This window comes from Triturus cristatus, chromosome 6, assembly GCF_964204655.1.
Source record: "Triturus cristatus chromosome 6, aTriCri1.1, whole genome shotgun sequence".
Taxonomy (NCBI): Eukaryota; Metazoa; Chordata; class Amphibia; order Caudata; family Salamandridae; genus Triturus; species Triturus cristatus.
The window spans coordinates 1,682,197,401-1,682,219,974 of NC_140589.1; the positions used below are offsets into that span (position 1 = coordinate 1,682,197,401).

At 48.8% G+C, this 22,574-nt stretch overlaps 1 protein-coding gene across 1 annotated transcript in view; it reads left to right on the plus strand.

The window, feature by feature from the left end:
- PPP2R5A (protein phosphatase 2 regulatory subunit B'alpha) overlaps positions 1 to 22,258 on the plus strand; it is a 730,770-nt gene extending 708,512 nt beyond the window's left edge. The window contains exon 13 of the mRNA XM_085612862.1: positions 20,078 to 22,258. Coding sequence (XP_085468988.1) covers positions 20,078 to 20,213 — 136 coding nt within the window. The 3' untranslated portion in view covers positions 20,214 to 22,258. The remainder of the gene's footprint in view (positions 1 to 20,077) is intronic.
- The last annotated feature ends 316 nt before the right edge of the window (positions 22,259 to 22,574 follow it).

The following is a 22,574-nucleotide window of genomic DNA, read 5'->3' on the forward strand; positions in this document are numbered from 1 at the left end:
CAGGGCTACGGCAGCGCCAGTAGTCCGTCAAGGATGAGTTCTTCACGGTGTCTCTCGACTCCAGGATACAACTGCCTTCCTGCTCTGGAGCTGCCCCAGTTATAGGTCTGGCGCCCTTTGATGTCCGGACCCTCGCACTTGGAAGTCGCGAGGTCCGGGATGAGGGAGTCCAGACACCCAGCAGGGGGGTGGAGCCAGCGCCCGGGGGAGCTGGGGGGCGATCGGCACCTGGCGGGGGAGAGCCATCGACACTTCTTTCTCCCATTGACCTGCCAAGTGGTCCGTTCACCTCCTGGGTGGATGGTGGTGCCGGGATGTCGGGGCCTGGCCGGGCCCAGGGTTAGGGTTGAGCTGAGGCCACGCGGCCTCGTGGTGCAGTGTCCAAGATGGCGGCCGGGCGAGGGAGCCGGTAGTGGTTCGGCCCCATGATACCGAGATGTCCGGGGGCAGGAGTCCCGTATGAGACGGGGTGCGGGTTGCTTCTGTGGGTAACACCTGGAGAGCCGGGGCTCGGGCCCTGTCATGCGGGGAGGTAGCAAGCCCTTTAGGTGGCCTGTCCAACACATGGCAAAACCACAGAAGGAAATAATCCAAAATACAAAGTATCTATGTCAGAAAGTATCGAGAGTCCGAGAAAAACCGTTAGCGTCGACAGCGCGAAAAAAAGGGAACAGACGTCATCACGCCGACATGGTCCTCTTATGGTTCCAGTGACGTCATGCGGAGCCGCGTGCGGAGCCATAGCATTGTGACAACCTTTTCGGCGTGGAGAGCTAGAAAAAAAATTCTGCGGAATGCTGGCGCAGGGGATATTCATAAGGTGATGTATCCACCTGAAAAAGCGTTACCGAAGGTAAGTAACTTGTTCGTTAGTGGGCTGCACACTCTTCTGTCAGCCTATTTTATACAATAATATTTTTAGATAAGTTGGTATCGAGGACCTGAGCTTCCTTTGTACCAAAAGTGGTCATCCATTTTATGTTGGGCCGGCTATCGCCCTTCTCTCATGCTTTGCTCTACCTCATCCCCTAAGGAGAAAGAGCAACTCCTTTATTTGGACCTTAAAAAGGCACCAAGCTTTAATTTACCCATCATCAAAGAACTTTGGGTAGTCGGTCAGCTCTTTGTTGGTTTCTCCGGAGCAAAGAAGGGCAAGGCAATGCAAAAGTGGGCTATCTCTCAATAGATTGTTTTCTGTAAAAGATCGGCTATGCACTGACGTTGGCACATGGAGTGCCAGTACTGGACATTTGTCAGGCAGCTAAGTAGGCGTCTGTGATACATTCACGAACCATTACTGGCTTGACATTCATGTATGTTAAGTGGGGCATTCTGACAGCTCAGTCCTGGCAGACATTTTGGTCTGAACCAGTTCACAGACCCATCATCTGAGGAAGTACTGATGTGATATCTATCCACAAGGTAAAGAAACTTAATCATCAGAAAAAAAAGTTACTTTCAGTAATCTTTCTGGTGGATACTGTGTTGAATTGCAGATTCCTCACTGACCCCTCCACCTCCTCCTTCGTTGAACCAGGCTCCTTTTCCAGCTAAAAAGGTCCCAATTTAGAGATCTGCAAACTGGTCAATCCAATCTGCCAATGGTCTCTGCGGGTGCAAAGTGCCTATGAAAGTAATTGGCATCAGCACACATTGATGCAGCTTGTCTTTACTGGAGCAGAACATCTGAGCAAAAGCCACACCATGGCACCCTGGGGCACGCAAGAGTTCTGCTTTAAAGTTTCCAGATCCAAACTGAAGCCTGGGGAATATTCACAAGGTGAGTAATCTGCTGTTGGATGCAGTGTCCAACGGAAAGATTATTACCCGAGGCAAGTAACTTGTTATTCAGGGCATTATTAGTCTCATTCGATGTTGACTCACCTGTAAAATTACATTACACCAGGTTAGTTTAACTTTGTGTTGCTAAATTAATTTGTGAGTGCCAAGTGTCATTCTATTTATACTAAGTGCAAGCTGCCATCCCTAGATGAAGTTATTTGGGCAACTTCAACTTGGGTGCAAAAATGGCATGGTCAGTCAGGTGAAAATGGCCTGGTCTGTTTTCAGCAAGTAGCCAATTCAGCACAGAAAATTATTCTTAAATGATATTTTTTTTAAGCAGCCTTTAGAAAGAGTATGACCATTGCTTGAGGATTCCCCTTTCCCGTGACCCATGATTGAAAATATGAAATCTGAAAGAAACACACAGTGATAGATTCTTTACCTTAGAAGTAATCCCAGGCGTCAGATTGGATCCGGAAAGTTTTCGTCAGCAGTACCCCTGCACGTCGGTAGGTGGCGTTGTGCGGCTCCGCGGCTTCGTTGGCATCGTGGTCACCAATATGACGTTGCGGGCGCTACTTAAACACTGCCCACGTGCGCTGATGTCAGTTCTGTTTCCTCGGTACCACCGCATGTTGGGGTATCACTTGGTGCTTCTTCAGCAGGAAGTTGCGGCCCCCTTGGCCAAGGGGGCCATCGAGCGCGTTCCGACGCCAGAAGTAGGTTGCGTTTGTTATTCCCACTACTTTCTGGTGTCAAAGGAGGACAAGGGCCTGCGTCCTATCTTGGACCTCCGGAACGTCAATCGCTTTTTCCGCAAAAAGAAGTTCAAGATGCTCACTTTGGCTCAGGTCTTGTCTGCTCTCGCTCCACAAGACTGGATGGTAGCGCTGGAATTGCAGGATGCTTACTTCCACATCCCAGTCCTGCGGGCCCACCGGCGTTACCTGCGTTTCACGGTAGGCCACGAGCACTTTCAGTTCACCGTGCTCCCGTTTGGCCTTACCAGCGCCCCTCAGGTGTTCACGAAAGTCATGGCGGTGGTCGCAGCTCATCTGTGCAGATCAGGGCTTTCGGTCTTCCCCTATCTCGACGACTGGTTGTTAAAGGCGGCGTTGCCCCAGACAGTCGTCTCCCACCTCCAGACTATGGCCAACATCCTGCATTTGCTGGGGTTCTCCATCAACGTGACGAAGTCGCACCTGATTCCCTCTCAGAAGCTCCTCTTCATCGGAGCGGTTCTGGACACGGTGCAGTTTCGGGTCCATCCTCCCGAACAGCGAGTCTGGGATATTCGGGCTCTGATTCCGATCTTTCAGCCCTCGTCCCAGGTTTCGGTCATAGTGATCCTGAGGCTGCTGGGCCTCATGGCTTCCTGCATCCTGCTGATCCATCATGCCTGATGGCATATGCGGGCTCTGCAATGGGACCTGAAGTTCCAGCGGGCGCAGCATCAGGGGAACCTGTCCGATCACATCCAGATCTTGGAGGGCATTGTACGACAGTTGCAGTGTTGGCTCATGAACCAGCATTGGGTCGACAGCATATCCCTCTCCCTTCCCCAACCGGAGTTTACAGTGGTGACGGATGCGTCCCTCCTGGGATGGGGCGGCCACATGGGAGAGGCGGAGATCAGAGGCCTCTGGTCTCTGGCGGAGTCCAAGCTCCATATCAACCTTCTGGAGCTTCGGGCGATCCGACTTGCACTGGAGGCATTCCTTCCCTCTGTCAAGGTGAGAGTAGTGCAGGTGTTCACAGACAACACCGCCGCCATGTGGTACTGCAACAAGCAAGGAGGGGTGGGGTCGTGGACCCTCTGTCAGGAGGCCCTGCCCCTCTGGACATGGCTGGAACATCAGGGCGTTTTCCTGGTGGTTCAACACCTGGCAGGTTCTCTGAACGCCAGGGTGGACAAACTCAGCTGCAGGTGCATGATGGATCACGAATGGCGTCTTCACTTGGAGGTGGTGCAAGGTCTCTTTCAGCAATGGGGAGAGCCTTGGTTAGATCTATTCGCCACCGAAGAGAACGCGCAATGTCAGTTTCCAAGGCAGCACTCGCTTGGCAACGCTTTTCGTCGCGAGTGGAGTTGTGGTCTGTTGTACGCCTTTCCGCCTATACCACTTCTGCCCAGAGTTCTGAAGATGATCAGGCATAAGTCATCCGTGTGGCCCGGGACTGGGCTCAAAGAGTATGGTATCCTGAGCTACTCAGTATGGGCATCGAGCCTCAGATCAGACTGCCTCTTCGGGAGGATCTTCTGTCGCAGCTGCACGGGACGGTCCTCCACCCGAACCTGTCCAGCCTCCACCTCTTTGTGTGGAGATTGAGCAGCGGCCGTTGATTCCTTTCGACTTGCCTCCTGAAGTCATTCTGGCAGCCAGGCGTCCCTCTACTAAAGTGGTATACGTCTGCAGGTGGAACAAGTTTGTGGCATGGTGCACAGTAAAGGCTGTGGATCCCCTTTCTGCCCCTCTTTCAAAAGTCCTTTTGTTCCTTCTTTCTTTGGCCCGCCAGGGCTCTGCTCTGGGCACTATCAAGGGCTACCTTTCTGCTATTTTGTCCTTTCTCAGGCTCCCTGATCAGCCCTCTTTTCAAGTCCCCAGTTGTAAATAGATTTCTCAAAGGCATTACAGACCTTTTTCCTCCTATTCCTTTCGGGATGCCACAGTGGGACTTGAATCTGGTTCTAACATACTTGATGTGCGCTCCCTTTGAGCCCCTTCACATCTGTCCTCTTCGTCTCTTGACCTTGAAGACGGCCTTCCTTGTGGCCATCACCTTCGCTAGGCGAGTGAGTGAGCTCCAGGCTCTTTCTTGTAAGCCTCCTTTTCTATCTGTCCATCCAGACAAGGTTGTGCTTAGGCCCCGTACTTCCTTTTTGCCAAAAGTTGTTACGGCCTTTCACATTGGGAAAACTATTACCTTGCCCACCTTCTTTCCGCCTCTGCATCCTTCCAGAGAGGAAGAGAGGCTCCACCGTCTGGACCCAAAACGTGCACGCTCATTTTATCTCAACCGCACACAACAGTTCCGGGTGGATGACCAACTCTTTGTTGGCTACGTTGGCACCAAGAACGATCGGGGGGGTGGGGGGGGGGGGTACAGAAGAGGACTATCTCTCGCTGGGTTGTCTTGTGTCAAAGCCCGTTACTTTTTGCCTTAAAAAGAACCTCCGGTGGGGCTGCGTGCTCTTTCCACTAGAGCTACTGCAGCTACTACTGCATTGGGACGTGGTGTCCCCCTGCAAGACATCTGTCAGGCAGCCACGTGGGCCTCGCTGCACAGGTTTACTAAGCATTATTGCATAGACAGCCAAGTCCGGAGATACGGCTTCTTTGGGTGTTCTAAAGGTAATGGTAATGGGGTTCGACTAAAACCTAGAGGGATTCTTGGCTTCACACCTACTCACATGTTAGGTACACTTGGGTACATCTAGATAAGCATCGTAGGAGTATGTGCGCTTTCTTTTATCATGCATTTTATACTCATGTATGTATTCATGACTATTACAAAATGGTAGAACTGGACTATCCTTTTATATTCTCGGTGCTGCTAATAATATATATCTGCTACTCCCGAACGATTATCGCAGCACATCTATTTTACACTAGAAGAACTGTGCAATAAATAATTATTGTAACACGCCCAACTGTTCTTTCTGTGTAACTCTCTGAGACCGAATAAGTGAGCCCGAGTGACTGAGCGAAAAGTAGTATATTGTTTCCACGATCCTGAGGGATCAGGGTTGTCATGTTCTAAGGTTGCCAGAAACTATTCTTTCCCTGATAAGAGGAGACACTAGTGGCACTGTGAGCTAGCTAATGCAAACAGGCTAACATTTCTCGGTGGGGGTGCTCAGAGTCAATCTGCTACCAAACCCACAGTTTGTTATCCGAACGCCCAGGTCCTGTATGGGTAATATTGGAACTACACGTTACTGGGAAGTCTAGACCTCAGTTCAAAAGGCGCTCTTAGATTACAAAGAAAGGTAATTGGTCAATGGGGCCTGGGCACATCTCAGGAAGGATATTGGGTTGGTAAAGGAATCATAAAGAGCAGGGTTGAAGGTCTTTTGTAACACTCTGATACACATCATGAAGTCTGACATCCAAGTATGATCCATGGCCTGTGTTTCGGGCAATCGGTTTTGAAGACACTCCTGCTGTGAAATATTGCTCCTCTCTGGAGAAATATATGGACAGAGGAATGGCACTTCAAAGCTGGCAATCCACAGAACACTAACTTCAAAATCAGAGACACTAAATCATATTTGTGTCTGAAATGGGATTATAAAAAGGGGAGCTTGAGACTCCCAAATGGTCAAAATAAAGCTGTACATCAGGGCAGAGAAAATCAGCTTGAGTTCTGCTGGTGGTTGCGAGCAACACTGGGGACTGGGGGTCTGCTAGTCACCCATGCTACGTGAGAGGACAACATCCAGGAAAATCTAGAGCACTTGCCTCAAGTCTGGAGCACCAGCTACTGCCTGACCCAAGATCAGAGGACATTTTAAGGAGCAGGAGACTCCACAATAAAGATGTGCTGTTCCATTAATCTATCAACACTTCACTGGTGTCAATGAGGACTGTCGGGAACAGACAATCTGAAAGAAACACGTTAGTTAGATTCCTCACCTTAGAATATCCCCAGGCATCAGACTGGATCCGGAAGATTTTTCGTCAGCAATACCCCTTGCGCGTCGCTAGGCGTCGTCTGCGGCTCCGCGTCCGTCGTTGGCGTCGTGCGCCGTAATGACGTCGTCGGAGTACTTAGACGCCGCCCTCGCGCGCTGACGTCAGTTCTTCTTTTTTCCGCGCCAGTAAGCGCCGATCCGGGAGAGCTACCCCTTTTAGTCTTTTTTGACTAAATATTTTGATCTTTGTCAATCGACATCTGGTGCCGGTAGGATGCCTGGGTTCAAGGCTTGCGACGATTGCCACCGACTGATGTCGGTGACCGATCACCACCGCCGGTGCCTCTACTTTTTGGGCCTCGACCACGACGCGGACTCGTGCTCCGACTGCAAGGCCCTGACCTCGGAAGCTCGGCGGGAGCGGTCCCGTAAGCTTCTCGAGCTCCGACACTCGGCTCCGCGTCCTTCTCGATCCCGGTCCAGGAGGAGGTCCAAGGATCGGTCGCGGAGCCGCGACAGACGTCATCGCTCGTCTGGCTCGAAGTCTTCGGGTAAGTCCAAGCGATCTAAGAAGTCCAAGAGGCGACACCGCTCTTCGGACTCCCCTCGCCGGTTGCGCGACTCGGCCGAGGGTCAGGGTGGTTCCACCCCCGCGGCTCCGCAGGAGCCGCAGGCGCCGCGCACATCCCCATACCTGCCGGTCCCTGGGACTGACGCGACGCCGAGATCGGTGCCTTCCTCTTGGCCATGAGGAAACTACCTCCGCCGTCGACGCCCGCCGGCGTGCCTTTGGGCCCCGCGGACTCGACTGGGCGACCTTGCGCGCCGGCGGCTCCGGCCCCGGCGCCGTTGGAGGCTCCGGCCCCAACGCCGCAGGTCCCCGAGGGGCCCATGCCTGGGCCCCCGTCGACGCCGGTCGACCTCGTCACGCCTCCTCCGCCGACTCCGGTTCCACCCCCGACGCCGACTCCGGTCGACGTCGTTCCCCGGTTCAGCCCCTGTCCGGACCCGACGCCGATGCGGCGCCCACCGACGCCGCATCCGACGCCGCTCGAGACTCACTATGTCTATCGTCCGGCTCCGATCATTCCACCTGTTTACCAGGAATCGGATGACTGGGAGGGGTCCGATGACCCTATGGCCGTTCAGGCTCAACTGTCACAGGACTGGGCAGATGAACTGGGGGAGGCCAGTGGTCTGGATACCTCACCGGACACTGGATTCATCTCTCCTCCGACTGTGGCTTCGGAGGAGGGTGCTGCTTTTTCCGTGGTGCTGCGCAAGGCGGCCGCGGCCCTCGGGCTTGAGCTGCCTGCCGTGGCTGTGAGGACTAACATCCTCACTGAGGTGCTTCAGTCTGCAGCAAGCTCCACTGAGCCTCTGCTGCCATTCAGTGAGGCCCTCACTGACGTTCTCCAGGGCACCTGGTCCAAGCCCTCCTGCTCCGGGCGACCCCAGTTTTCTGTCGCAACACCCCACCCCCGAGAGCCTGGTTATCCAGGCCTCTACCTCCCAAACCTCCTTCCCGTCCACTCCTCCGGACCGGGATTCCAAGAGACTGGAACAGTTTGGCAAGAAGCTGTTCTCCTCCCTCAGTTTAGGCCTGCGGTCTTTAAACACCGCCTGTCTCATGGACCGTTTCTCCCACTCTCTGTGGGATACGGTGGAGGACGTGCTGCCCCTGTGCCCGGAGGAGGCCCGGACACGACTTTCCCAGGCTCTTGCCGATGGGAGGGATGCAGCGCGCCATTCAATCCGGTGCGGACTTGATACCACGGACTCGCTGGGTAGGGCGATTTCCACCACGGTGGCGCTTCTGCGTCACGCCTGGCTGCGGTCCACGTCCTTTTCGGGGGATGTCCAGAGCACTCTCATGGACATGCCCTTTGATGGCGCTCGCCTTTTTGGTGAGAAAGTGGACAGTGCGCTGGCTCGCTTTAAGGACTCCCAGGCTACGGCCACGTCCTTGGGCCTTTCGGCCCCGCGGCCGCAAGCTTCCGCTTTTCGCCCCTTTCGTGGCCAAGGAAGGGGCGCCTCCTCACGTCCGCAGAGCCACCGGCCGCAGACCCAACCTGCACGCGGACGTGGTTTCCGCCGAGGCGGTTCTGGAGGACGACGCGGTCAGTCCACATCCACCCCGGCAGCATCCTCAAAGCCTTCCTAGTCCGAGCTTTCAGGCCCATTCATCGCCAGTGGGAGGCAGAGTTCGTCATCACCTGCTTCACTGGCGTACCATCACTTCGGACAGGTGGGTGCTGCAAATCGTCCGAAGGGGCTACTCCCTCCCCTTCGAGACGACCCCTCCAGCCATGCCACCGCAGCACCACCGTATCTCGGAGGATCATTTGAATCTTCTGCGAGGGGAAGTTTCGGCCCTCTTGGCCAAAGAGGCCGTTGAGCGCGTTCCGAGCCCAGAAGTAGGTCGTGGTTGTTACTCCCACTACTTTCTGGTTCCCAAGAAGGGCAAAGGGGGCCTACGCCCTATCTTGGACCTCAGGAACGTCAATACCTTCCTCCGGAAGGAACACTTCAAAATGTTGACTTTGGCTCAGGTTCTAGCTGCCCTCGACCCTGGAGACTGGATGGTAGCGTTGGACTTGCAGGACGCATATTTCCACATCCCCGTCCTGCCGGCCCACAGGCGTTACCTGCGGTTCACGGTGGGCCAGGAGCACTTTCAGTTCACCGTGCTCCCCTTCGGCCTCACCAGTGCCCCTCGGGTGTTCACGAAAGTGATGGCGGTGGTCGCAGCTCATCTGCGCAGATCAGGGTTTCCAGTCTTCCCCTATCTCGACGACTGGTTGTTGAAGGCGGGCTCGCCCCAGGCAGTCGTCTCCCACCTCCAGACTACGGTGGATCTCCTGCATTTGCTGGGGTTTTCCATCAACGTACCGAAGTCACACCTGAGTCCCTCTCAGCAGCTCCTCTTCATCGGAGCGGTTCTCGATTCGGCGCAGTTCAGGGTCTATCCGCCGGAACAGCGGGTCCGGGATATTCAGGCCCTGATTCCCATCTTTCGGCCTCTATCCTGGGTTTCGGTCAGGCTGGTGTTGCGGCTTCTGGGGCTGATGGCCTCCTGCATCCTATTAGTGCATCACGCCAGGCGGCGCATGCGGGCTCTGCAGTGGGACCTGAAGTTTCAGTGGGCCCAGCATCACGGCAACCTGTCCGACCATGTCTTGATCTCGGAGGGCACTGCACAGCAGTTGCAGTGGTGGCTCATGGACCACGATTGGGTCACGGGCAAGAGCTTCTCCCTTCCCCAACCGGAGCATGTCGTAGTGACGGATGCGTCCCTCCTGGGATGGGGTGGCCATATGGGAGAGGCGGAGATCAGAGGCCTCTGGTCTCCGGCGGAGTCTCGCCTCCACATCAACCTGTTGGAGTTGAGAGCGATCCGACTTGCACTGAAAGCCTTCCTTCCCTCTGTCAGGGGAAGTGTCGTGCAGGTGTTCACGGACAACACCACCGCCATGTGGTATTGCAACAAACAGGGCGGGGTGGGGTCGTGGACCCTTTGTCAGGAGGCTCTCCGCCTCTGGACGTGGCTGGAACACCAGGGCGTCACCCTAGTGGTTCAACATCTGGCGGGCTCTCTGAACGCCAGAGCAGACGAACTCAGCCGCCGGTGCATGATGGATCACGAATGGCGTCTGAACTCCGAAGTGGCGCAAGGTCTCTTTCAGCAGTGGGGAGAGCCTTGGTTAGATCTATTCGCCACCGAAGAGAACGCGCAATGTCAGCAGTTCTGCGTTGGAATTTCCAAGGCGGCACTCGCTCGGCGACGCTTTTCGTCACGAGTGGAGTTGCGGTCTGTTGTACGCCTTTCCGCCTATACCACTTCTGCCCAGAGTGCTGAAGAAGATCAAGCGCGACCGGACTCAAGTCATCTTGGTGGCTCCGGATTGGGCACGAAGGTACTGGTATCCCGAGCTACTCAGTATGTTGACCGATCCTCCGATACGTCTGCCCCTTCGGGAGGATCTTCTGTCGCAGCAGCAGGGGACGGTCCTCCACCCGAACCTGTCCAGCCTCCACCTCCATGCGTGGAGATTGAGCGGCGGCAGTTGATGCCATTTGACTTGCCTCCTGAAGTCTGTGATATCATTCTGGCAGCCAGGCGTCCCTCCACAAAGACGGTATACGCCTGCCGGTGGAACAAATTTGTGGCTTGGTGCACAGCAAAGGCTGTGGATCCCCTTTCCGCCCCTCTTTCTGAGGTTCTCCTCTTTCTTCTTTCTTTGGCCCGGCAGGGCTCTGCCCTGGGCACCTTGAAAGGTTATCTTGCTGCCCTCTCTGCCTTCTTACGGCTTCCTGATCAGCCTTCTCTTTTCAAGTCCCCTGTGGTTCAACGCTTTCTTAAAGGCATTACTCATACGTTCCCTCCTGTTCCTTTCGTAATGCCTCAGTGGGACTTGAATCTTGTTCTAACATTTCTGATGTGCGCTCCCTTTGAGCCTCTTCACAATTGTCCTCTTCGTCTTCTGACGCTTAAGACTGCTTTCCTGGTAGCCATCACCTCGGCTAGACGGGTGAGTGAGCTCCAGGCTCTATCGTCCAAGCCTCCTTTTCTATCTGTTCATCCGGACAAGGTTGTCCTTCGGCCTCGTCCTTCCTTTCTGCCGAAAGTGGTGACTCCCTTTCATCTTGGGCAATCTGTCACCTTGCCCACCTTCTTTCCGCCTCCGCATCCTTCCAAAGAGGAAGAGAGGCTCCACCGTCTGGACCCAAAACGTGCGCTCTCCTTTTATTTGGACCGCACAAAACAGTTCCGGGTGGACGACCAACTTTTCGTTGGATACGTGGGTGCTAAGAAGGGAAAAGCTGTGCACAAACGGACCATCTCCCGGTGGGTCGTTTTGTGCATCAAAATCTGTTACTCCTTGGCGAAAAAGGACCCTCCTGTTGGGCTGCGCGCCCATTCTACTCGGGCTACAGTGGCTACTCCTCCTTTGGGACGGGGAGTCCCTTTGCAGGACATCTGTCAGGCGGCTACGTGGGCTTCGCTACACACGTTTGCCAGGCATTATTGCCTAGACAGCCAAGTCCGGAGGGTTGGCTTCTTTGGCCGTTCTGTCCTCCAGGACTTTCTGGTGTGATCTTGGTTCGCAGACCCACCACCGGGGTTGGTATTGCTTGGGTATCTATTCTAAGGTGAGGAATCTAACTAACGTGTTTCTTTCAGATGAACAAGTTACTTACCTTCGGTAACGATGTATCTGTAAGAAACATTAGTTAGTTAGATTCCTCACCGACCCACCCACCCATCCTCCCCGTTCTGCGAACTGACATCTAGGGTTAAGGTTGTCCTTTTCAGGCCCCTAGACTTTTTTGGCACCAGTGTCGGTCTCTTGCATGGCTCTGCGTTCCTGGCGCGGAAAGCTATGTACAAGAACTGACGTCAGCGCGCGAGGGCGGCGTCTAAGTACTCCGACGACGTCATTATGGCGCACGGCGCCAACGACGGACGCGGAGCCGCAGACGACACCTAGCGACGCGCAAGGGGTATTGCTGACGAAAAATCTTCCGGATCCAGTCTGACGCCTGGGGATATTCTAAGGTGAGGAATCTAACTAATGTTTCTTACAGATACATCGTTACCGAAGGTAAGTAACTTGTTCAATGGGGGCATCCTTTATAGGATGCACTTGCCCTCACCCACCAAAGTGGCATGCTTCATCATTGGGACCTGCAATGTCTAGCGGGCCCCTCTCGGAGGCTTTTTGCCGGAGATCTTTTATTCACTCTGTCTGGTGATGGCCAGGCAGTGGAGTGATACCTTTCATGCATGGACTGTCGCTTTGCTGGCAGTGTGCTTGGATGACCCTTGGCTGGTGGTGTGGCTTGCGTGGATGCTCCAGCTTTTTATCACCCAGAGTCCCCTGCAAACCTCAAATTTAGCTAGCAATTCAAACTTTCCTCACAATTCTGTTTGGAAAAGTTGTCGGATCACTGCGCTGGCACACATTTCCTGCAACCCAGCAGTCTGCTGATAAAAATGATACCTCCCTTGTGTGGGTGCTCAAAGCAGAGAACCTAAAGATAAGGTTCGAGGCATATGAACTGCAGAATTCACACTTTTTCTTAGATCACCATCTGGTGTTGGGCTCGGATGCTTGCACCTTGTTGTTGTCTTGGAAGAAGTCTTTTGTAGTCACGAGATAGGGGACTCCTCCCTTGGACGATAGTAGGCATGGGCATCGACTCCATCCTCAGATTGTTTTTTTTCCGCCATCTGGTTCGGATGTAACTTCAGCGCTCCGGTTCGGTACCGTGTTTTCCAAACCTTTCGATGCACAAACCATCGCAAACTCGACTGTATTGTTTTTGTTTGCGTGCCTTCCGACGCGCTAACTCAAATACTCAATTCCGGTCGTCGACGCGGGCCACAGGGCCTATCGACGCCATTCAGGCCTTCAGCTAATGGAAAGGACGCCATTCAAAAAATGCCCCCAGTGTGGAGTTAAATTTCCACACAGCTACCCACACAAGGTCTGCAACCTTTGTCTTTCGCCGGAACACGAAGAAAAGGATTGCTAATCCTGCGCCTCCTTCCGGTCCAAGAAGACTATCTGTGATCGCTTGGCTCGATGACACGTTATGGCTCAACAGGCTGCACCGGTGCTAGAAGACATCTTCTATGAAGGCCCCGACATTCCAGAGGCCGAGGATTCGGAGGATCTCGACATTGTATCCGGAGCAGATGACTCAGACTCCGATGACCACATCACTCCAGGTCAACGAGGGAGTACAATTGCCCATGCCTCAACCCCACCCAAAAAACAAAAGGCTCCGGTCAAGACTTCGACTGAAGACCTTAGTTGCGACCGTAAGAGAACTTCAGAAGCCCCTCCTCTGGGCACGGCTCCGAAGACAAAAGAGAAGTCTTCCGGCGGCTCGGTACGGAGCAAGCCGCACGCCGGTGCTTCAAAAACACCATCGGTGCCAAAGTCAGGAATGCATCATACTCCTGCTGGCTCCAAAAAGGCCTCGGCACTCAGCACTTCGGCACCGAAAGACCATTAGGCCTCGAATCCAAACAAACCATGAAAACCTCTGTATCCAAAAAAGATTTCCAACTCAACGCCGAAGGACCTTCTAAGGCTCCAGAGCAGAAATCCAAACCGCGTTCGGAACCGAAAAAATCGGCGCAGAAAGCAGACGCCAATGAGGAATAACTGTTTCTATCAGATCCTATCGATCCGAAACAAAAGACATTGCATGTGGACCCTAAAACAGATCATATTGTCAGTCTCCCAGCCAAAAAGAGGAAATTGGACACCGACACACACTCCTGAGGTGCCTGTGAAATAAAGGGACTTGGCAACTTCACCACTAAGACCCTCTTCTCCTGTTCTTCCTACTAAGCCTTCTTCTCCTATACAGTCTCCCACACTTCCTCCATATTCACCACCACCACAAAATTATGATGACTTAGGGGGTGGGGACCCACATAATGACCCTTTCAGTAGCCTGAGGATGACACTAGCATACTACAGGACACATGGGACGATTACGATACCCCTGTAGATCCCACAGACCTTCCTGATCCAGATGCATACCCCACAAGGCCATCTCCCCCAGATGACAACATTGGGTTTAGTCAGCTCATTTGATAAGGCTGCCCAATATCATGGTGTCCAAATGCATTCAGACCCCACTGAGGAAGACTTCCTGGCAGATACTTTTGCACAGTCACAAAACACAGTACAAAACACTACCCGTGCGCAAAGGTGTCATTAGACATGTACCGGACGTCTTCAAAGACCCGGTCAGGACCAGGATTCTCAATCCTAGGATTCATAAAAAAAATATAAACACACACCCCCAATGATCCCACCTACATTAAAAGTCAACTCTTTAGATTCACTGGTGGTGACCAATGCACGGAAGCGTGCCAACTCTCAAACCTCCGGTGATGCTCCACCTCCAGACAAAGAGTCTAAGCTACTAGACGCTTCAGGTAAACGAGTTGCCTCTCAGGCAGCTAATCACTGGAGAATAGCTAATGCACAAGCATTGCTTGCCATGTATGATAGGGCTCACTACGACGAGCTTGAGGGCCTGATGCAGCATTTGCCTGACCAATACAAGGCCAAAGCCAATGATTTGATTCAGGAGGGCAAGTTAATCACAAACGCATCCATTAAATGTGCCCTTAATCCCGCAGACACTGCATCTAGATCAATTAACACTAGTGTGTTATTGCGAAGACACGCATGGTTGCGCATTTCTGGTTTCAACAGTGACCACAGCACCCAGGGTCTTCACAAAGTGTCTTGCGGTAGAAGCCGCACACTTGTGAAGACAGCAGATTCATGTGTTTCCAGATCTGGACGACTGGCTCATAAAAGCCAAGTCACACAGTCAGTGTGTTCACCACACTCACCAAACAATTCAGCTGCTACACAACTTGGGGTTCACAATAAACCACACCAAGTCACATCTACAGCCCTCCTACATATATCATTATCTAGGCGCCACAAAACACACTTCCAAAGCTTGAGCATACCCCGATCCAGCCAGGATAGCCAGTATGCAAACCCTCATACAAAATGTCAACCCCAAAACTCCTGCTCAAGTGTTTATGCAGCTCATAGGAATGATGGCATCTTGCATTTTCATAGTACCTCATGCAAGAGTACAGATGCGCCCCTTACAAGAATGCTTAGCACGCCAGTGGAACCAGGCTCAAGGTCAACTTACAGATCTGGTGTTGGTGGACAGCCGCACACATTGCTCTCTACAGTGGTGGAACACACAAAACCTTTACAGAGGGCGGCCGTTCCTAGAGACAGTTCCACAGATAGTGCTAACAGCGGACGCATCACTCACCGGATGGGGAGCCCATCTCCTAAACACACAATCCAGGGCAGGCGGACCACTCAACAAAAAGTGCTCCACATCAATCACCTAGAAATACTGGCAATATTTCTAGTGTTAAAAGCATTCCAAGCACATCTCCTCCACAAGACTGTCCTACTCCGCACAGACAATATGACAGCAATGTATTACATTCAGAAACCAGGAGGAACACATTCTGTGCAGCTGTCTCATCTAGCGCAAAGCATATGGAGATGGGCCATTCCGCAAAACATATATCTTCTGGTAGAACACCTTCCAGGAGTGCACAAACAGATTGTGGCTGTACTAAGTCATCAGACACAGCAGATACACGAATGGGAATTTCATCCTCAAGTTCTTCAACCATTTTTCCAAACGTGGGGCCAACCAGACATAGATCTGTTCGCCATACACGCAAACGCAAAATGCCCAACCTTTGCTGCCAGGTTTCCACACCCGTTGTTCAAAGGCAATGCGATATGGATGAACTGATCAGGCAGATTTGTGTACGCTTTTCCACCACTCCCACTCATTCTGCTAGTAGTACGCAAGCTCAAACAACAGTCTCTCAAGATGATCCTAGTTGCTCCCACATGGGCGCAGCAACCATGGTTCACAACACTCCTCGAACTCTCGGTAGTTCCACACCAAAAGCTACGTCTCGCCCCAAAACTGCTGACGCAGAACCATGGAGAGATAAGGCACCCAGACCCAGCACAACTGAATCTAGCAATCTGGGTCCTGAAGTCCTAGAGTTTGGTTACCTTAACCTCCGACCCGACTGTATGAACATTCTCAAAGAGGCCAGATACCCTACTACTAAAGCTTGCTATGCAGCCAAATGGAAGCGATTCGTTATTTACTGCACTAACACAATTGACCCGCTAGATGCTTCCATTCAAAACATAATTTGCTATTTACTGCATTTACAAAGATGTAATCTAGCATACTCATCCATAAAATTACATCTGGCTGCCCTTGTCGCCTACCTACAAAACAGAACACATTTGTCATTGTTTAGAGTACCCGCTATCAAAGCCTTTATGGAAGGCCTTAAAAGGATAATTCCACCCAGACTGCCACCCTCTCCGGTGGGGAACCTAAACATTGTCCTTACTAGACTCATGGGTCCCCCATTTGAGTCTTTACACAAATGTGAATTGCAGTTCCTCACATGGAAAGTAGCTTTCCTTGTTGCAATCACCTCTCTTAGGAGAGTAAGTGAGGCTTTAACCATACAAGAACCATTCTTACCAATACATCATAACAAGGTGGTTCTTAGAACAAATCTAAAATTCCTTCCCAAAGTAATCTCTGCTTTCCATCTTAATAAATCTGTAGAGTTTACCAGTGTTTTTCCAAAACCCAGATTCCGTAGCAGAGAGAGCACTTTACACACTTGACGTCAAAAGATCTTTACTTTATTACATTGACCGGACTAAACCTTTTAGAAAGACAAACCAACTGTTTGTAGTTTTCTCTCCACCTCATAAAGGAAACCCCATCACCAAAGCTGGAATTGCCAGGTGGATAGTCAAATGCATTCAAATATGCTACCAGAAGGCAAAACGCACATTAACAATTCCCCCTAGAGCGCACACAACACGCAAACTAGGGGCTTCCATGGCCTTCTTAGGGAACATTCCCCTAGAAGACATTTGTAAAGCAACAACATGGTCTACTACACACACCTTCACCAAACACTATTGTGTAGACGTGCAGGCGAAGCAACAGGCTTCTGTAGGCCAGGCTGTTCTTAAGACACTTTTTCAAACCACTGCAACAGATATAGGTGACCACCGCTAGGGGAGACACTGCTGTACAGTCTATGCAACAGTGTGAATTCTGCAGCTCATATGCCTCGAAGGGAAAATGCTACTTACCAGTATGCTTCTGTTCTTGGCATGTAGAGCTGCAGAATATCACATGCCCACCCGCCTCCCCGGAACCTGTATCTGTTTCAGTGTTATCTTACTTAGATACATTCACATAGACATCTTTCCTGTTTCTTACAAACTCCATCATTTCCCATCATGGTGAAAAACAATATGAGGATGGAGTCGATGCCCATGCGCACTATCGTCCAAGGGAGGAGTCACCTATCTCGTGACTACAAAAGACTTCTTCCAAGACAACAACAAGGTGCAAGCATCCGAGCCCAACACCAGATGGCGATCTATGCAAAAGTGTGATATTCTGCAGCTCTACATGCCAAGAACAGATGCATACTGGTAAGTAGCATTTTCCTTTTTAGCCTGAGTCTGCTATGGGCCCCACATAAGTAAAGCATCATTTTTATCGGGAGACTGAGGGGAACACTGAGTGGTGGGACATTTGTGCTGACGCTGTGATCTCACAACCTTCCCACGCATAAATGTGAGTAAAATGTGACTTTCTAGCCACATTTGAGGTTTGCGGGGGATTCTGGGTAAGAAAATGTTGGGGGAGTACACAGATCCCTTGACTTCCCCTGGTGTCTAGTTTTCTGAAATGTCTGGGTTTGGTAGGTTTCCCTGGATGGCCGTCGAGCCCGGGACCAAAAACGTGGGTGCCCTTATCTATCAGAAAACAACCTGTTTTTGCATAGGGCTCAGCTGCCATCTAGGGAAATCTACCAAACCCAGACATTTCTGGAAAATGGACATCCGAAGAAGCCCAGGGAGGGGTGGCTTGCATGGATCCCCCAATGTTCCTTTACCCTGAATCTCCTGCAAAACTCAATTTTAGCTAAAGTAAATCACAAATGTCCTCAACTTTGTGTGGCAACGTTGTGGAATCAGCTGGACTGCACAAATGCCGTACCACCCGGCGTTCCCCCAGGTCCCCAAGGCTAACAACCTGTGACAGGGAAGGAAGGGCCTGCGACTGGGAAAGGCCAAAAACATAGAAATTGAGGCGATAGTAAATCGAGCTCTAAGCGGTATAATTTGTTTTCTATATGTTTTAGGCGATTCTGCATTGGACATCCACACAAGTGAGGTATCATTTTTATCAGGAGACCAAGCGGGTTGCTGGTGCTGGTACGGTGATCCCAGACAGAAATGTAAGGAAAATGTGATAGTTTTTTAGCTATATTTTAGGTTTGCAGAGGATTCGTTTCAAGAAAATGTCAATCTTTTTTGATTTTTTTTATTTCAACTGTTACTTTCCATAGGAAAAGCTTGAAGGATCTACACAAATGACCCGTTGCTGAATTCAGAATTTTGGCCACATTTTTGCGATGTGTAAAGCTTTCCGGTATCCATTATTGGTTTTACACCCATTTCTACCACTAACTGGAAGGAGGTTGAAAGCACAAAAAATAGGCTATGTCCCAGTAAAATACCAAAACAGTAGAAAATGTTGATTTTCTGACAAAAGTCTACCTGTTACTGAAAGCTGGGAATATGGTGATTTTAGCACCACAAACCCTTCCTTGATACCATTTGCAGGGAAAAAAACAGGCGCTTTCTTGTTTAGCTCTCCCGCCCCCCCCCCCCCAAAAAAAAAACCAATATTTAGCTGTATTTTTCCAAATTAGTCCGTCCTCTCCAGAGCAGTAAACAAATCCTGGGTATCTTTAGACTCCTCAGGATGTTGAAGAAAAGGACACAAATTTGGTGTGGATACCATATGTGGACAAAAGGTTATGGGGGCTTAAGTGCAAATTACCCCAAATTGCAAAAAAAAAGGTGCGTCACACGGGGATGGAGACCTGGCAGCGAAGGTGCTAAATGTGTGAAGCAGTTACATGCCTTTATCTGCATGCATTTGCCAGAATTAACCATTGATAACCTGATTGTTGCCAACTATTGGGCTGGCTAATATACATTCTGGATTTTTTTATGTTACTTATGCTCTTACTGCTTTATTAATACTTGCTGTTCCATGCAAACACTGAATCTATGTAAGATCCAAGATGAAACATACGTTGTGTATCTGTAATCCCGGCATTTGCATCTTGATGTCTTACATGGAGTATAGCATATTAAGTCTGAAGAAGGTAAGGCAATAAGTATGATCACCTTACATCAGTGTGCCACAAAATCTTATAATTAATGCGGTGATGCAAAGAGAATTCTGTTTTTTACCATTAACACTGGCGTCATGTTAGGGGCCTAGATCCCATATTTACATTTTTAAAAACTAGTCTACTACTAGCCTCACAGAGAGATAATAATGCAAAACTGCGAAGCTATGGCAGATACAAGATTGTAAAACCAGTGTTCAAGTTAGATAACCTAAATTGTTTATTACTCTGTGGTGTCTAACATCTCAACTGTATAATGTTAAATGATTGCCTTAATGCTGCTTAATGTTACTGATCTTATGCACGTCCATCATATCAGAGCACTGCCTCATCAGTGGGCATGTTGAATTGTCTTATTGAAAATAATGCTGTCTCACTTAAATGTCCTATATTTCATATCAAGACATAGTATTAAGATAAAAAAAAGTAAACTACTTCTTCTGTAGATACATGGCTCTCCTCTTTAGGAAAGTCAGTGTTTCTAGCCACCGTTAATTGTCCATACTTCACATTCACCTAATATTACCTTTGTTTACTTTACCAATGATATAAGTTTGAAATCTGTACAGTTTTCTAAAAGTGATTTAGTTGTAATTAATTCAAGATTGCCGTAATTATGATCCTTTCAAAGCAAAGTATTAATATGTTGTCTGAAAAATACTTTGTTCGAGCATTAGAAGTGTAATTGAATAAAGGATTTAAATTTTCTCAACCGCACATTAATATGGCTGCACACTTCCTCACTCCATGTGTTGCAGTCTTTACTTTGTAGTTTTTAATAATGTTTATATTTCTTTCTACAGAGAGAGAAAAAAAGAATTGGAACGTGAAGAATTATGGAGAAAGTTGGACGAGCTAAAGCTGAAGAAAGCCTTAGCTGAAAAGCAGAAATTTAATCACAATGTGCAAAATGCACAGAACAGTAAAATTGCCAAATAATACAAATTACAACAACCTCTGCTTTATAGGCATCATTTTGTACACATTTTTTTAAAATATGTAAAAAGTACAAACCAAACCTCATCAGTATGATAAAAAATGTAAATGGCCAACTTTTTTTGGCAAACTGTAAATCTTTGTGGACTTGAAATAGCTCGATGTTACACCGTGGCCACATATTGTAAACTTTTCGAATCATTGATTTATTGTGTCACTTTTAAGGTTTCACACAAATTAATGAATTTTATCATCCCTGATATGAGTGCGATAATTATGGGAGTGGTGAGAATAATGACTTGAAATCTTCATTTCTTGATTGTGTTGCACATAGGTGTAGTCGTTAGTTTTGTACATTATCCTTTATTTTACATGTGCTTTTCACACTGCTGCAGACCTTGGTTTAGAATTAAAGAGCTTTTAGCTCCACTTTACTTCCTAAAATGAAGCTAAGGTACGTCCGTGCCCCACTCAGTTAAATGCCCACCATTTTACGTTTCCCATTTTATATATTTTAACCATTATCACCGCAGCTCAGGTGTGAAAAGCAAATACAGTGGCAGGTGAATACTTTACAAACTCTTTGGTTATTAAACTGTTAGTATACGTAGTAGGAATGTTTTCCACTATGATCACTTGCTGTGTATAGTTTTTTTTTTTTTACCTTCAAACATGCACTGTATTTTTGGATGTCTTTTCCTTCAAAAGTATTGAAAAGGTTAAGGATTAAGGAAAGAAAGTCTGCACATTGCTAATGTAAGGAAATTAGCTGGCTCCTATTGTTTTTAAGTATTAAAAAAATGTAAAACTTTGTGTTAGGTTTACTGAACCTTTGTTAGTCCCAGTCCTATTCTCTACATTGGCAGCTATACAATACAGATAAATCATTTTGTACAAAAGTGAGTTTTATGCTTTCTTGTGTTTTTCCAGCATGATAGAATAACAATAGTTAAGAATTTGAAAATGGCACAACTGAACACTTAACTTGTACTGACCAGTATGGGAAGTGTAGCATTGCTGGCTATATTATTGAAAACTTTTGCACTGTGACGTGGGAAACATCACTTCAACAGAGCACCTGTTGCTACCATTGTACTGCTCAACACACCTTGTTTTAAGTGGTTGTGGAAGTGCCCCATTCTGTCTTAACAATTCCTTTTAAAAATAACATGAAGGTGACCAATGATCTATCAGGTTTAACTACCAAGCCCTAAGTGGAGAAGCTATGGAGTGCAAGCCAGCAAAGACATTCATTACATTTTTACATTTTGAAAATCTTAAAAATGTTAGGGGCTTACACAATTGTAGGACGTTTGCATCTTGCCCACTATTTTGTAGCTATTATAGGTTTAGGAATAGTTATAGCAAATGTGGGCTTCAGCTCAATCCTACAATTTTGGTATCTCGCATGCATTTTAAATGAAAATACATTAAAAAGAGAAGTAGGAGAGGTTTTAAACCACTTAATTCTTTTCTTTCTTGGACCCTCTTACAGTGCTCTATTTTTCATACTAGAATCGTATATTAAATGAGAATATATATTTTTAAATTTCATTTAACAGTTCTTTTAAAAACAAACTATCCATAATTTAACAGCAATGTGGTGCCTGTAGTCTAGCATTACTATGCCATATATACACTTCTGAAGTTGTAAAGAACCAAAAGACATGATGGCACAATAATACTGATTCTACTGTACCTCGTTGCTCTGCTGAACGATGAAAAGGGGTGAAAAATAAGTGTTGATCATAAAACCAGAGCATTACTAGATGTCTGCTGTAATTTGGGTGCTGTATGTACCCCTTTTCAGTCTCTTGTTGATGAAATTCTTGTTTTATGTAATGGAAATACAGTATGTTTCTTAAATATAAAATCGGAAAAGTTTACTATAGAAGTCTTGTACGTTCTACTTGATCAAGTATTTCTGAAATGTTTGTTATAAGAGTACCATTCCAATCTCTTTACTTGCAGTTTGTGGGAAACAGTTTTGTAATGAAAGATCATCACATGGGGATTGAGCAGCATTCAATAAAGTCTTTATGTTTCTATTTGGCACTGTAAATCAATTTTGTGATGTACAGTAAAGCAATTGTTAGCTGTAGAGCTCACTGTAATCCGCGAAGTATTGAGACCCACTAATCAAAATCAAAGCTGAGTCAGTTACGCCCTTGAGGGCCCATAATTATGTTTTGACGTTTCTTGCTCATTTTCTGCCAGGGAATTCTTAAAGTAAGAACTGGTTGGTTACAGTGTGCTATTGATGAAAGCAGAGCCCCCTAAGTGAAATAAAGAGTAAGTTTGTCCTTAGCAGGTCTGAATCAAAAGACAAGTAGTCACAAAACCATTGGTGGATTGATCTAGTTC